This window comes from Lissotriton vulgaris, chromosome 2_2 (assembly GCF_964263255.1).
Source record: "Lissotriton vulgaris chromosome 2_2, aLisVul1.2, whole genome shotgun sequence".
Taxonomy (NCBI): Eukaryota; Metazoa; Chordata; class Amphibia; order Caudata; family Salamandridae; genus Lissotriton; species Lissotriton vulgaris.
In genome coordinates, this window is record NC_141688.1 from 312856883 (window position 1) to 312874151 (window position 17269).

The 17269-nt window shown below is 49.0% G+C and overlaps 1 protein-coding gene across 2 annotated transcripts in view; it reads right to left on the bottom strand.

The window, feature by feature from the left end:
* Positions 1-17269, bottom strand: part of LARGE2 (LARGE xylosyl- and glucuronyltransferase 2) — a 196764-nt gene that overhangs the window by 30530 nt on the left and 148965 nt on the right. For both annotated transcript variants that reach the window (XR_015309191.1, XM_086959654.1), the window contains exons 9-10: positions 1924-2049; positions 31-186 (exon numbers count right to left, since the gene is read on the bottom strand). Coding sequence is in view for 1 of the 2 variants with exons in the window: in XM_086959654.1 (XP_086815780.1) it covers positions 31-186; positions 1924-2049 (282 nt within the window). In the remaining variant the exon portion in view is untranslated. The remainder of the gene's footprint in view (positions 1-30; positions 187-1923; positions 2050-17269) is intronic.

The window sequence follows — 17269 nt, forward strand, 5'->3', positions numbered from 1 at the left end:
GACTGAATTTTTCACATCAAGCCCTCTCACCTTGAGGCTCTCGGGCTGAGCCGGGCTGGGACAGCCGAAGAGTTCTCTCCGCAGCAGGTTCCCATCGTACTCCAGGAAGGTGAGGTACAGGTTCCGGAAGAGCTCCACGTGCTTGTTCTTGACGTGCAGTTTACTGGGAGAGTTCCAGTGGATGACCTGAGAAGGGAACAGCATCAGAAGGGACTTGGGAGGCTGAGAAGAGGTCTGGATCAGGAGTGTATGCAGGGACTGCTGATAATGCTCGTTAGTGACTGTAAAAGATTTGACCACATCACGCCTGCCCACAAATCACTAACTTAGCTGCCCACTGAAGGTAGATGTTTTTATAAGACTGCCTGCATCACACACAAAGCGCTCCACTCACAATCTCCATCATACCTAACAAACAAACTCAAAATAGCTGGCCATCTCCAGACTGATGAGAAGCTCCTCGGTACTCATCTTCGTTCCCCCATTACTAAAAAAGAAATCCACCCACACTCGCTCCTTCTCTGGAAATGCTCCGAGCATCTGGAATGCCCTCCCGAGGGACATGTCCTGCAACCCCTCCTACCTCAGCTTTAACCCCTTCCCTGCGGGGCACATTCCCCCGATGTGCTGGGGGAGGGTGGGTGCGCACAGTGCCCCCGTGCTCATGACAACCTCCGCTCGTAATGCAGCACGTTGGTCATGTTCTCATGACGAGCTGAGCTCGTCATGACCACACCCGTTCCTTTAGAACGCCCGCACAGCAGGGGAATTAGCCCAGCGTGCAAGCGTTCTAACGGTCATGACGGGCTCAGCTCGTCATGAGCACACGTGCACCGTGGCTCATGACGAGCTTAGCTCGTCATGAGCGTCCAAGGAGTTAAAAAAATACCTAAAATGTCACCTACTCAGCAAGTACTGGAGTCTATAGTGCCTCTCCTGACCTGACAAACTGTCTCCCCCGTATTGGTTGCCTTTCTGCTAACCTGTTCGACCTTTCGCTCTCCCTTTTGTACTCTTCCATTCTGTGTACCCCCGTCTTGCTCTCCCCTGTCCGGCTACTATCCTAGCAGCTCTAACTTATGTTCTGCTAGCAGAGGACATTCTCCTCTGTCCTTGACCACTGCTCTCCTACCCACTCTGTTCCTCTGCCCTCCTCTTCAATTTGCATTCTTGCTGTTGTTACTCTTACTTCTGCCTTGAGTCGTTACCTGAATTTTATTTCAAATGGCACTTTATCGCGTGAATCATCCAGAACCCTGGCTGTCCTTAGAAACAGAGCGATGGGCTTTCTCCTGACTGCTGCTCTCTTAGCTCTGAACTAGTATTTTTTTTTTGTTGACTGTTCTTGCAAAGCGCTCTGATACCTCTGGGTCTAGCCAGCGCTATATAAAACCTTTTCCAATAAATATGGATGGGAAGCCGGGCTACTAGGAGGTTGTGACTGAGGCGCGCTGACAGAGCAGTGACTAGGCAGCCCCATGAGAGGTCCCGGTTAGCCCACATGTGTCACATCTAGAAGTCACTGCACAGAGGACACCTCATCCCAAATTAAGCATCACAAACAAAAGTTGCTCAGATGTCCCTCCCCCAGCGCCCTGCACTTGCGTTTAAGTCTTGTGATCAAGAGGGTTGGTACTGCAATAGCCTTGAGGTCACATGATTACAAGACATCAGACCCCTGCACTGTCCATGAGAGGCAAGGCCCTGCACAAGCCTGGAGATATTAGTGTGATCCATATTGGTCAGATCACCTGCACTCCCCACTTCAGTCATGTTGTTTTACAAAACCCCATGACCTCCCCTTCTTACCCTCAGGTGATGTGATCATGAGATGTCAGAACCCAGAATTCACCGAGTCGTAAGCAGCCTTGCATTCGCCTTCAGATCATGCTGTAACCTCGAGTGGTGTCACCACAGACTCACCTTGAGGTCCGACACCTCGGTGTAGCAGATCTCCGAGCGCGTGTGGTCGGACAGCTGAACATTCCAGTAACATGGGAGCTGGTAGACCAGGGTGGGCATCTGCTTGATGACGGCATTGAAGATGTCCTGACAAAGAGCAGGCAGAGGAATCATTCAGGGGGTGCATCAGGAAAGAATGCAGTGAGGCTGGCAGGGTATGGACAGACAGACAGATTCACACAGGTGGTTCATGGCACACGGACAGATATAGCCAAGCTGAGAAGGGACTGGAAAACAGCAGAGAGAAATGTTGGTGCTCTGCAAGGATTGTAAAGGCCAAGGAGGGATCTCTCCACCTTTCACTGGAAGAACAGGCCACCTTAAAAAGGTCAAAGGGCATTCCCACAGAAGCAGAAAAGACTAGGGAAAGAAGACATGTAGAATCCCAACAATTACTAGGCCTGATGGTCTTCCCGGGGAGTGCCTTCCGCAGAGACCTTCGCGTCAGCCCATTCGTCTACAGCTGGACTCATGCAGGTTCTCTACCTGTGCCCTACAGAGCGATGCGTGGTTCCATGACCACAGCAGCAAAATGAAATCAGCAGCAGAACTAAATCGCATTGATTATAACAAACTGAGCAGCCAACTCTGGCACTTTACAATAAAGCAACAGCAGAGGCTCGGACAACATGTGCACCACTATGGATCTCAAGGGTCAGAACATCCGCTTTGAGAAATGTATTTTATTTACACTTTCATCTACTTGCAATTCATAGATCTCAGTGAATACATTTAATATACATATCTCAATGATTTTCCCAGGGCCTAGGTACTCTGCTTTAGAAAATGATGCCAGCAGATGTCCTTAGAAATACATAGGAAGTCATGGGTGCGGTGTCCGACTTCATCTCAGCTTCTTTTGCCTCCTTTGACACTCCAGAAAGATAGGAGCGATAGACAATTTATACTTGGTACGGAGGTAGTGGGAACAGTGGATTGTGGAGTGCAATCAATCAATCAAAGTACTTGTAAAGCGCGTTACATACCGTGAGGGTCTCAAGGCGCTGAGGTGAGGGGGTGCCGCTACTGCTCAAAGAGCCAGGTCTTGAAGAGCCTTCTGAAGGCGAGTAGGTCTTGGGTCTGACGTAGATGGGTGGAGAGGGTGTTCCAGGTCTTGGCAGGGGGGGAAGGAGAATGATCTGCCACCGGAGTTTGTTCGTTGGATGCGCGGGATGGCAGCAAGGGCGAGGCTGGTGGAGCGGAGCTGGCGGGCATGTAAAAGCGGAGTCTGTTGTTCAGGTAAACTGCTCAGGGGTTTTTAGCAAAACTCAGATATCAAGGGCGCACTGCCTCGATTTCTACGTTACAGTGTGTGGTTAAAATAGTTGATGTGTAGTGCGTAAAGAGCAGGCGGAAAACACCCTTAACCGTCTGAAAAGTCAAAGACTATACAACAATTACACAGCTCTGCTCTCGCAACTACAATAAGGTGTCACAAAATTAAATACAATGACAAATGTAATTCAATGAACAGAAGCAGATTCTTTAGTGTGTTTCTTGTCCCAGCAAGATGATGATTTATTGTATCCAGACTTGAGGAATGTCACAATAAGCCGACACGTGTTTCGTCGTGTGCCGTTGAGTCAACACGACTCTTCAGGGCTGGTGGTACAAAATAACGTATGCATATTCAGTAGTGCGTCATATCACTGTAACATACTGCATATGGTGACAAGAAGTGCATCACACATGCAGTGGTGATGTGCGTATCCTTTCGCACGTAGTGGATGTGATTGGTGATGACGCTCGAGATACTACAAGTGTGCCACTACAAGGATGTGAGTGGTTGGCCTTGAGTGGTGGTGCCATGGAAGTGAGGTGTGGTGATACTAACGTTTAAGTTGTGGCAAGCGTTGGCGCACACACAGTGGTCCTGCATTCCGAAGGTTACGAAGTGACAAAACGTCATGGTGAGAGCAATCTAAAGTGAAGTTTGTGTGTGAAATTGTGAGTGACAAGTTCAAACGAAAGCGTGTAAGTATAGTTAATAGTTTAAAAAGATAAGCGGTATCTGAAGTGAATCAACGAGAAACATGCTCTCTCTAAATGGTGAAGTAATTACCTTTGGACTCAACTCCAAAATGTGGGTTGAGAATGGTCTGGAACTTGTGGTAGTGTTCTACGTGGGTAGATTAGAGAGAGACTGAAGGGAGAAAGTAAAAAGCTCGTCAGGAAGGCATTAAAATGGGGAATGTCCGAGAACATCTAAGTGAATGGCTAGAATTTAAGCTGTGAGGTTGAAAAAGGGGGGAGGGGGACTGAGTGGAAAGTATCCTTACCACTGAGTTTTTTGGATTCGAATTAATAGGTATGTAGGAATGGAATATCCAGTGGAGTCAGATGCAAGATATTGTTCTTGCCGTTATAATCCGCCCTATTGGGTGTGTCAAAGTCTTCAAAATTTTTTTTTTGTAAAAGTCTTCAAAATTTTAGCGCTATGGTAAAAGGAAAACATAAGATACCAGAATCATCAGGCTGAAAGTGACATATATCGCGTCATTCTACATAACATTCGTGGTGAATTTGGCGGAAAATATCGGTAGATAGCGAGAAAATGCTGTACCTGAATACGGGTGTGTATCAGGCAGTAACCGGGAGGGGGTCCATCAGTCAAAATACTTCAGAAAACGGGTTTGTTTTCTTATTTAGCGGTGTGCTGTGGAAGTTAAAATTAAACGTACACGCATTAGGAATGCGAGAATCAGGTTGTGTGGGCTTCTCAAAATCAATTATACTGGGAATTCAGTTGTTGTGGGAAAAGCCCAACAACTTAGTGCGGTATCCCTCCTCTGTAGGTTCCCGGTCGCCGTCTATCGTGAACGGACACGTGACCGGAGGGGAGGTGTCTCTTTGTAGAGGTATTAGACATAGAAGATGTCGATTCGTTTATCGTCAAAACGTGGCCGCCATCTTTGAAAGGGGAGTTGATGAGGCAAGATACTTAGTATTCGCGTAATAGCGTGTTGTTGAAAGAATAGAGGTGTGCCATCGTGCTACACCTGTTGGAAGGAGATGATGGCGAGTACCAAGATAGGAAGCATTAGCAATATTAATCTGATTATTGCTCGGTGGAAAATAAGTTCCCCCGACTATAGTGTTCTTGTATCTTCTTCTTTTCCATCGGTGGATAAATCTTATCTCTCAGTGTCCTGTTGATCGGTTGGTAGTGAACGGTTGTTAAAATTGGAATTGTCACCTACTAATGTAACCCGGTGCCCATAGGTGTGGTGAAGTTTATAGCAGGCAATTATATGGAATAGTAATCCCACCGGTGAAGGTGCACCATCGTTACTGAGCATTCGTGACCTTACTTATCACATTTCAACAGTATTTCATTTCTATATGATCTGGCAAACTATGTAATGGATCATATGTAAAAAATCACAATACAAGTTACATGTTAAAATCAACAATACATCATGCATTGTACACATTACAGTATATGCAGTTTATGGTGTCATCCTCATTCCAAAAGGTATAGACATTTCTAGAAGTGTCTATGGTCGTTTCTTATGGGTTAATCAGTGACTAGTTCTTAAAACAATAATACAGTGAGTATTCCAAATAGAGGATCCCAAAGGGTAACTTTTAGTCACCCAGAAAATATTGAAGCTCAGGGTCGTAGTTTAGCCCATGTTCCACGCTTTGTAGACGCATGATCCATGTGGCCTCTCTACGTCAGAGCGTCAGTTCTCGGTTGCCCCCTCTAATATTGAGGGGAATCATGTCAATCCCAAAGACACGCACTTTGATGTCATCCTCCAGAGGTTGACATTCAGCTATGTGTAGAGCTACTGGGTACCTGGGATCTCTTTTCTGAATAGCTCTCATATGTTCTGCGATTCTTTCTTTGAGTGCCCTGATTGTGCTGCCTACATAAATTTTGCCACATTGGCATTCGATTATGTAAACTACGAATTTGGTCAGGCAGGTGATGTTATGTTTGATTTTGTACACTGTCCCTTCTGGACCCTTGAAAGTTGTGGTGCCATGTTTACCCCAAATTCACATGGAACAGAAACCACATTTGTGGAATCCCAGGCCTCGTGTGGATAGCCAGTCACGAGCTGTAGTGTTTGGGGGAACTGTGGGGCTCAATTTATTCCTCAGAGTGAAACCCTTTCTGTACGTGATGGAAGGTCTGTCTGGAAGAAAATCCTTAAGCACAGGATCCTCTGTTAAGAGTTTCCAGTGTTTGTTGAAGCTCTTTTTGGTGGTGTGGTTGAGTGCACTGAATTCTGTTATTAGTCTGATTTGCTGGCCGGAGGACTCTACCTCCGTGCGTGTTTTTAAACAATCTGGTCTCGGGATGGTTCTGGTCCTTTGTTCTGCTGTCTTGAGGGATGCGTTAGAGTACCCTCTCCTTCGGAATCTGTCTTTCATGTTGGAGATACAATTCTCGAATTCACTGGATTCGCTGCAGTTACGTTTAGCTCTTAGGAATTCTCCATATGGGATGGAACGTAACTGGTGCTCAGGGTGAAAACTAGAGGCATGGAGTATAGAGTTACAGGAAGTAGGCTTCCTGAATAGTTTGGAGTGTAGTCGGTTGTCTTTCATGGAACATGGGCTAAACTACGACCCTGAGCTTCAATATTTTCTGGGTGACTAAAAGTTACCCTTTGGGATCCTCTATTTGGAATACTCACTGTATTATTGTTTTAAGAACTAGTCACTGATTAACCCATAAGAAACGACCATAGACACTTCTAGAAATGTCTATACCTTTTGGAATGAGGATGACACCACAACCTGCATATACTGTAATGTGTACAATGCATGATGTATTGTTGATTTTAACATGTAACTTGTATTGTGATTTTTTACATATGATCCATTACATCGTTTGCCAGATCATATAGAAATGAAATACTGTTGAAATGTGATAAGTAAGGTCACGAATGCTCAGTAACGATGGTGCACCTTCACCGGTGTGATTACTATTCCATATAATTGCCTGCTATAAACTTCACCACACCTATGGGCACCGGGTTACATTAGTAGGTGACAATTCCAATTTTAACAACCGTTCACTACCAACCGATCAACAGGACACTGAGAGATAAGATTTATCCACCGATGGAAAAGAAGAAGATACAAGAACACTATAGTCGGGGGAACTTATTTTCCACCGAGCAATAATCAGATTAATATTGCTAATGCTTCCTATCTTGGTACTCGCCATCATCTCCTTCCAACAGGTGTAGCACGATGGCACACCTCTATTCTTTCAACAACACGCTATTACGCGAATACTAAGTATCTTGCCTCATCAACTCCCCTTTCAAAGATGGCGGCCACGTTTTGACGATAAACGAATCGACATCTTCTATGTCTAATACCTCTACAAAGAGACACCTCCCCTCCGGTCACGTGTCCGTTCACGATAGACGGCGACCGGGAACCTACAGAGGCGGGATACCGCATTAAGTTGTTGGGCTTTTCCCACAACAACTGAATTCCCAGTATAATTGATTTTGAGAAGCCCACACGACCTGATTCTCGCATTCCTAATGCGTGTACGTTTAATTTTAACTTCCACAGCACACCGCTAAATAAGAAAACAAACCCGTTTTCTGAAGTATTTTGACTGATGGATCCCCTCCCGGTTACTGCCTGATACACACCCGTATTCAGGTACAGCATTTTCTCGCTATCTACCGATATTTTCCGCCAAATTCACCACGAATGTTATGTAGAATGACGCGATATATGTCACTTTCAGCCTGATGATTCTGGTATCTTATGTTTTCCTTTTACCATAGCGCTAAAATTTTGAAGACTTTTACAAAAAAAATTTTTTGAAGACTTTGACACACCCAATAGGGCGGATTATAACGGCAAGAACAATATCTTGCATCTGACACCACTGGATATTCCATTCCTACATACCTATTAATTCGAATCCAAAAAACTCAGTGGTAAGGATACTTTCCACTCAGTCCCCCTCCCCCCTTTTTCAACCTCACAGCTTAAATTCTAGCCATTCACTTAGATGTTCTCGGACATTCCCCATTTTAATGCCTTCCTGACGAGCTTTTTACTTTCTCCCTTCAGTCTCTCTCTAATCTACCCACGTAGAACACTACCACAAGTTCCAGACCATTCTCAACCCACATTTTGGAGTTGAGTCCAAAGGTAATTACTTCACCATTTAGAGAGAGCATGTTTCTCGTTGATTCACTTCAGATACCGCTTATCTTTTTAAACTATTAACTATACTTACACGCTTTCGTTTGAACTTGTCACTCACAATTTCACACACAAACTTCACTTTAGATTGCTCTCACCATGACGTTTTGTCACTTCGTAACCTTCGGAATGCAGGACCACCGTGTGTGCGCCAACGCTTGCCACAACTTAAACGTTAGTATCACCACACCTCACTTCCATGGCACCACCACTCAAGGCCAACCACTCACATCCTTGTAGTGGCACACTTGTAGTATCTCGAGCGTCATCACCAATCACATCCACTACGTGCGAAAGGATACGCACATCACCACTGCATGTGTGATGCACTTCTTGTCACCATATGCAGTATGTTACAGTGATATGACGCACTACTGAATATGCATACGTTATTTTGTACCACCAGCCCTGAAGAGTCGTGTTGACTCAACGGCACACGACGAAACACGTGTCGGCTTATTGTGACATTCCTCAAGTCTGGATACAATAAATCATCATCTTGCTGGGACAAGAAACACACTAAAGAATCTGCTTCTGTTCATTGAATTACATTTGTCATTGTACTTAATTTTGTGACACCTTATTGTAGTTGCGAGAGCACAGCTGTGTATCTGTTGTTCAGGTAAGCTGGTCCGGTGTCGTGGAGTGCTTTGTGTGCGTGGGTGAGGAGCTTGAAGGTGATCCTCTTGTTGACGGGGAGCCAGTGCGGGTCTCTTAGGTGGGGGTGATGTGGCTGCGGCGGGGGTGTTGAGGATCAGTCGGGCGGATGCGTTTTGGATGCGTTGAAGTCGTTGCAGGTGTTTGGCTGGGATTCCTGTGTAGAGTGCGTTGCCGTAGTCCAGCCTGCTGCTGACGAGGGCATGGGTCACCGTTCTTCTTGTTTCGGTCGGGATCCACTTGTAGACCCTTCGAAGCATGCGGAGGGTGTTGTAGCAGGAGATGGCGCTGACCTGCCTGGACATGGAGAGGGAGGGGTCGAGGATGAATCCTAGGTTGCGTGCGTGGTCCGTGGGTGTAGGGGCTTTTCCCAGTGTGGTCGGCCACCAGGAGGAGTCCCACACAGAGGGGGTGTGTCCTAGGATGAGGACCTCCGTCTTGTCCGAGTTCAGTTTCAGGAGGCTGCTCCTCATCCACTCTGCAACGGCTTTCATGCCTTTGTGGAGGTTGGTTTTGGCAGTGTGCGGGTCCTTGGTGAGAGAGAGGATGACCTGGGTGTCGTCGGCGTAGGAGATGATGTTCAGGTCGTGCTGGCGGGCTACTTGTGTGAGGGGGCCATGTAGACGTTGAACAGGGTCGGGCTGAGGGATTAGCCCTGGGGTATTCCGCAGATGATGTCGGTGGCTTCGGAACGGAAGGGCGGGAGGCGGACTCTCTAGGTTCTGCCGGAGAGGAAGGATGTGGTCCAGTCCAGAGCCTTCTCCTGGATTCCGGCTTCTTGGAGACGTGTTCTGTCGAAGGCGGCTTACATGTCCAGGAGGATGAGGGCTGATGTTTCGCCGTTGTCTAGCTGGCGACTGATGTCGTCTGTGGCGGCGATGAGGGCGGTCTCAGTGCTGTGGTTGCGTCTGAATACGGACAGGAATGGGTCTAGGATGTAATTGTCCTCGAGGTGGTGGGTCAGCAGCATGTTGGGTGATTTTCTTGATGACCTTCTCCGGGAAGGGGAGCAGGGAGACGGGCCAGAAGTTCTTGAGGTCTTTAGGGTCCGCCTTGGGCTTCTTGATGAGGGCGTCGATTTCGGCGTGCTTCCAGCTTTCCGGGAATGTCGCTGTGTCGAAGGAGATGTTGATGATCTTCCGTAGTTGGGGTGCGATGGTTGTGTCGGCTTTGTTGAAGATGTGGTGTGGGCAGGGTTCTGACTGAGAACCTGAGTAGATGGAGTTCATGATCTTGCGTGTCTCTTTGTCGTTGACGCAAGACCAGGAGGTCAGATGGTTGGTGCAGGTGACGTTCGGGGTGGGGTCTGTTGCGGTCAGGGCGGATGAGGAGTTGAAGTTGTTGTGGATGTCGGCGACCTTGCGATGGAAGAAGGTGCCCAGTGAGTCGCACAGTTCTTGCGAGGGCGGAATGTCATTGGTGTTGACGCTGGGGTTAGAGAGTTCCTTCACTATGTTGAAAAGTTCTTTGCTGTCGTGCAAGTTGTTGTCCAGCCGGGCTATGAAGGACATTCTCTTGGCGGTTCTGATGAGGTGGTGATGTCTGCGGAGGGCGTCCTTGTGGGCTGCATGGCTGTCTGGTGTGCTGTCGAGGAGCCATTTCTCCTCCAGCTTCCGACATGTACGTTTGGAGGTCTGGAGTTCTTTGGTGAACCAGGCGGCTTTCTTGCTGGGGTGGTTGATGGAGGGTTTCTTGATCGGGACGAGGTTGTCGGGGCAGTCGTCCATCCACTGTGAGATTTCGGGCGGCGGTGTCTGCGTTGGTGGAGGTCGGTGGGTGGGTTCTGGGCAAGGGTGGAGGTCAGCTGGTCTTCAGCGACTTTGCTCCAGCAGCGGCGGGGCAGTTTTTGGGTGTGGTGCGTGGTTGGTTTCTTGAAGGTGAAGTGGATGCATCGGTGATCGGTCCAGTGGAGTTCGGTGGTGTGGTTGAAGGCAACGTGGGTACTTGTGGATAAGACGGGGTCAAGAGTAGGGCTGGCGGCATGGGTGGATTCGGTGATGAGTTGTAGGAGGCCAAGGTTGGGGAGGTTGTCGATCAGGGTGGTGGAGTTGGCGTTGTTGTTCTCGAGGTGGAAGTTCAGGTCCCAGAGGAGGATGTAGTCCGTGGAGGCGAGTGCGTGGGTGCTGGCGAGGTTGGGGATGGAGTCGCTGAAGAGGACCCGGGGTCCAGGAGGTCTGTAGATGAGTGTTCCTCTGAGGGTGGTTTTAGGGTCGGTGTGGATCCAGAAGTGAAGGTGTTCGGCGGAGTTGAGGGAGTCGTCTGCGAGGGTGTGGACCTGGAGGGTGGACTTGTGGACGATGGCCATTCCGTTGGTGCAGTCTCTGCTGGAGATCTTGTAGCCGTCCGGGATGGCTATGGCGATGGCAGGTGTCGAGGAGTCGTACCACCAGGTCTCGGTCAGGAAGGCCACGTCTGGGGCGGTGTTGTCGAGCAGGTCCCAGAGTTCGACGGCGTGTTTGCGTGCGGAGCGGGTGTTGAGGAGTTTGCAGCGGAGGTGGTTGGGTCCGGTCCGTGGCGGTTTGGTGATTCTGTTGCATGTGAAGTTGCAGATGTGGCAGGAGAAGAGTCCGTGGGTGCGTATCGGGCGGCCTGGAAGCAGCGGTGTTGAGAGCGTGGAGGGTGCTGGCATCGTATCGGAGTCTGGCGTCGTGGCGTGTCCGGAGTCCACTGGCGCTGGGTGCGGTCCAGGCGTGGACCTGCTGCACGCGTCCGCTGAGCGTCCGGGCAGCGGTCGCCATTAAGGCTGGGAAGGAGAAAAGATCACCTGGGAGGCAGGAGCGGGTGCGGGTCGGCAAGGGGGCGTGGCCGCAGGGGGCCGCGGCGGGAAACCTGGATACAGAAGGAAAGAAGGGGTTGGGCGGGCGGTCAGGGTAGTAAACCGGGAGAAAAACAGAGCAAAAGTCACAAAAACACAATAGTAGAGGCGACAGTTATACCCACCAGGGCACAGCGGTGACCAAGCAGCAGGCACGTACTTGCACTCAGGGCAGTGGCGCGCCGACAACCAGGAGGAGCTGTGCGGTGGTAGGGGGGGGGCGACCTGACCTGCAAGCGGGTCAGGGGTCATGCCAGATCCCCTCTGGATGGGAACAAAAACCACCCCAGGCCTGCTTCAGCGTTGGGCCAGATGAGGGAGTGGTAGCTGGGGTCAATGATGCAACGGGGCATACCAGGCATTACATGCTGGGCATTTCACTTCAACAACCAAGGTGGTGATGGGTAGAATGCTTGCATTAACATGTGCCCAGTGCTTCATGAAGAGGCCCCTCTTTCATGCTGCTCAAGAACATTCTAAACAGGCACAAAATAAGCAGACGACTTTAGAAGCAAGTTAATAGTGATCTTGGCCTTATTGTAATCATAAAATACTTTGGATTTTAGTACATTGGTATGCAGTTACCGATTCTTTATTGCAAGTGCTTGCTTGTACTGAAGGCCCTTAAAGCACATACTCTGAAGTATCCTCGGCTCTCGATCCCGCGCCGCTCTCGCGCAGACACAGTTGTCTTGCAGAAGCAGTGTTTGCTTGACTATGAGGTAGTTCTCCAAAGACGTTGAGAGAATTTGCCTGACTGGCACCCACTTCCTACACTGGACACAGAGTTTAATATTGATCCTGGCTTGAAGAGCTCCCGGTGCTTGGGATCCCGGTCAGGGCATTATCCCTGTTAGCACCCACCAACCACCACCAGCGCGACCAGCACGACGAAAAGAAACGTAACATTCAGATATAGTGACGGAGAAGTCACAAAAGCAACCGACTACCACGGACCGGATGAGAGGAGGCTGGAGACTGCAGGATCCCGAAACCGGACTCTCGCCGCAGACACCCCCGGCGCTGATATTCCCGGAGTCTGCGGAGCCGACACTGCGGAACATCCTGTCACCTGCACCGGTACAGCATTGGACTCGCGGCGGGAGAAGAAGGCACCCCCGTCGCGCCGCAAGGGCGGCTGAAGCTGCTGTGGTGGGCACCCCCGTAGCGTCGCAGAGGCGGCTGAAACTCGGGGAGCCGGCTGAGCTCGCCCGCCTGAAGTCATCCCCCACCCCGCTTCCATCGGCCCAGCACGGAATTCGAGGCGGCAGTAGAAGACACTCCCGTCGCACCACAAGGGCGGCTGCGGCTGAAACAAGCTGGGAGAGCGCCCCCCGCCCCCCCGCTACGCGGAGGAGACGCGGGCTGTGCACCGGTGAGCCGGCCCAAGCCTACGGCAGCATAGGAGACCCAGAGGCACCGGTGGGCAGAGAGAACTTGCGGCACCACAGGAACTTAGGAGCCCAGGCAGAGTTAGCTAAAGCTCCGGGAGCGAGGAGCAAGAAGACACCGCCCGCCCGCTCCACAGCACTACAGGAGCATAAGAGGGCACCCCAGGCAGAGGCAGAAGAAGCTCCGGGAGCCTGCCAAGACGACACCGCCCGCCCGCTCCATAGCAACGCTCCACAGCAACGAGTCTAGCGCCACTACCCAGGACAACACAGGAGTGGAGCCCTGAACCAGACATGTGTGTACACGTACATACATTCGATTTGTCTCCGCACAGAGTAAGGAACTGAGACACTCTTGGATCAACAAAAACTGCAAATAAGATGGAACTGAGACACTCGGTGAACAAAATCTATGCAAATTCGGCTAACAGACTCAACAGTAAAACACAGAAACATAAGGTATTTACTTCTCCCTCCGGCTCACTTTTAAACTTTTCAAACTACCTCTTTGTTCAAAATGGATGGAGCCACTGAACTGTAGCCATAAATCTCGGAAGCCAATCATGGATTAATGTAGTGCTTCGGTAAAACTCTGCTGGCAATATTTACTGAAGCACAAAATCTCAGGTATTTACTTCTCCCACCCTCCTGCTCTATTTTTTGAAAAATCTATCTCTTTTAAAAAATCTAACTCCTTTGTACAAAATGGCTGGGGCCATAAAACTGTAGCAATAAATCCCCCCATACCTCTGTCGTCCACGAGGCCCTCAGCTCAGCTCAACTCCCCCACATAGAGATAAGATTCCTCCCAGCTAGCCTTGTGCTCTGTTTGCTTAAACAGAAAGTGGAATCTCTTCTCCTGTGCTCGGAGCAATAGCAGCAAACAGAGGACTATTCTCTCTTTCTCCCAGCCTGCATAGCAACAAACAAAGGACTACTGACTTGATCTGAACTATCTGGCGGCCATTTTAGTCTAGTTTCTTGTTTTTACTGGAGTATAGCATTTTAGACTAGTAGAACAGATTGTCGGCCTATGTCTGTATTATTATACTCCTACTTACAGTTTTAGCATTTGTTTAGGTCAGATTACTACCTCATATTTGAAAGAATGTCTACCTATTACTGTATTATTGCAATATTGCTCAACTAGCCTCTTCTGAATTTTTGTACTACGCAGACTGCTACCTCATACATGATAGTGTTTGCCATCATTGCATTATCTTAAACATTTGTATTGCACAGATTACTACCTTAAATATGACAGAGCGCCTACATACCATTGCAGTACTTTACCTATATCAGTATTTTGAACACCTGTATGCACAGATTATTACCTTATATATTAGGATTCCTCACCAGTGCCACTCTTACTTGTATTTTGAACATTTATAAATGCACAGATTGCTACCTCACACTATTTGGGTTGACAACCAATGTCACCTTCGATTTTTGAGTTTGACTCATGTAAATTGTTATATCTGGTTCCTTCCTCTATACTCTATCAATATTTTCAACTATAGTGCATTAGTGCACTCTCCCATTGTATCCTACCCTTATATTATATATTATCAGTATTATGCCTATTTTTACACCTTGTACCTAACAATTTACTGTATGCATTTGCCCGACTGCTCACTCTTACATCCTGGATATGCTGGTTGATTACTAGTGTCACTTGGTAATTTATAACTTATTAATGTGTATCCTACTATATGCACCTACTATATGCACTGCTGATTACTAGTGTCACTTTGTAATTTATAACTTATTAATGTGTATCCTAATATATGCACCTGTTTTTTCTACACACATGTTTTTCTGCACATTGGTACCACTATAGTACATTACTGCTTCCTCTCCTACCCACCTAATCCTGAAACATGGACCCCATCGGCAAACACACATACAAAATCAACTACCCACCATCACTCACCAAAAAAGCTGCCAAACGCTTTAAACACAACTTCCTTAAGTCACACTCGGAAACGCCCTTTGCTGACACCTACTTCTCACCGGTCAATGGATCCCTGAACACCGATATCATCTTCCACACTACACGTAGAGCTCAATGGAGAAAAGCGTTCTTCTCCCTACTCACCGTCTCCTCCACTAGAAAATCTGCTCACAGCCAAACTCTCACCATCTCACCATCCCAAGCCTTTCCAGGCAGAGCCACCATCACTATTTACAATAACGGGATTGTCCTATCACAATCCACAGACAGGAACCTGGAACTGCTAGACAACATGTTCCCCACTTTCAAAGAACACCTTTCCAAGTCACGGTCAAACACTCATATCTCCCCCAGTCCCACCAACCATGACCTCACAGCCACATACTCTTCAATCAGGGACACACCTACCACCCCTGACCTCCCATCCCCTACCCACTTCCCCAATACCCCAATCCAGCACGCCGTCACAGACACAGATCACTCCCCCTCATACACCGCTCCTTCCCTCGCCCCTTCTACCAACTTGCGGACCTCCACACATACCCTCAACACTCCTATCACACCTACAGCGGGCATTAACACCCCGCTCACCGCTGACAGCACAGTTCCTACCCATAACACACCTAACTTAGTCCAGCACCAGAACAACACGCATTCCGACAATTCCCCCCCTTTATCCCCCCCCACTCTCAGTCCTCATTACCCTCCAACCAACCTCGCAGAACATACCCCCTCTCCTAACTTAACTCTCCCTCCTCTCAACAGGACCATCTCCAATCCCACTTCCCCTCCTACTCTCAGCCCCCACTACCCTCCTTACACCCCCACCACGGCTTCCAGGCTCCCAACCTTCACCTTGTCCCCCCCGCCTACCACCAATGCCCCCACCCATAACATCAACTTCCTTTCTACCTCATCCACACCCCTCCCGTCCGAAACCTCTCTCATCCCTAACCCCATCCCGCACACCAACACAACGCAGACCTGCTCGAACACCAGCCCGCCCTCCCACCTGCACACAAATCCCCTGTCTAGCCAGTCACCCCTGACCGCCACTCCCACCCCCACCACCTACCCTACGATGGAATACATCACGGCCACCCTCACTCAGATCAAAGAAGACATTCACGCCATCAAAGAACTACTTTCCACTCGCCCCATACACCGCCCTCCCTCCTCCACCCCCCCTCCCAAATTGTCTCCTACTCCGCCGGCGGACCCCCACCCTCATCACGCCACACATCAGGCGTCAATCCCTGCTCATAGGCGCAGCAACTGCCCTCGTCCCCCGCATCGCCCCTGCAACCCCTCACACTTCTACACCTCCCAGCCAAACTTGTCCCCCACCCCTCCGAATAACTCTCGCACCCAGCTATCCCCCAATCTCACATCAATCCCAGCTCTTAATCGCAACAACCGCCCTCGCCGCACCCACAACTCTTCCTCTGACCTCGACACACTCACCCTTCTCCGCTCCTATGACCCAGTCCCCCAAACTCACACAAGCACCCCACACCGCAACATTCCCACGATACACCCAAATCCCCTTAGACCACCCACACTAAACAGCAGATTCTCCATCCCTAATAACCTTAGAAAAGTCCCTCTCTCGCTAGAACCATCTAACACCCTCTACACACCCCGTCTCAAGTGCGCTCTTCTAAACTGCAGATCGGCCACAAAACACTCGGCAGCCATTGCTGAGCTCCTCTTATCGCGGGACCTTGACCTAATCATCCTGACTGAAACATGGCTAACTGAATATTCGACACCCATAATGGACATTCTGGTTCCTCCTAACTACCACATTATCAGGCTTGACAGAACAGGCCAAATAGGTGGCGGTATCGCATGCATATACAGGAATAACCTCTCTGTTCAGAAAGTCAATTCCACATCCCTACCATCACCAACATCCTGGGAATACATCTGCCTCGACATTATTAGTGAGGGCAAACCGATATGCTCTCTTCACAGCATTTACCACCCACCCAGGGACAACCTCACCTTTTCCCAACAAATCATGGATATGATCTCAACCAATTCCGGACGCCAGCTCACCCAAATATACCTTGGTGACTTCAACCTCCATTGGAACGACCGCAACGACGCGGTGGTAAATAGTCTTAAAAATTTCCTCGATGCACTTAACCTCACCCAAATATGCAACAGCCCGACCCACGTGAAAGGCTCTACCATCGACCTGATCATCTCCAAAGAGGACTCTATCCAACTCGAATCCATCCAACCCTGTGACTGGTCAGATCATCATATTATCACATTCTTTATCAACGAAAA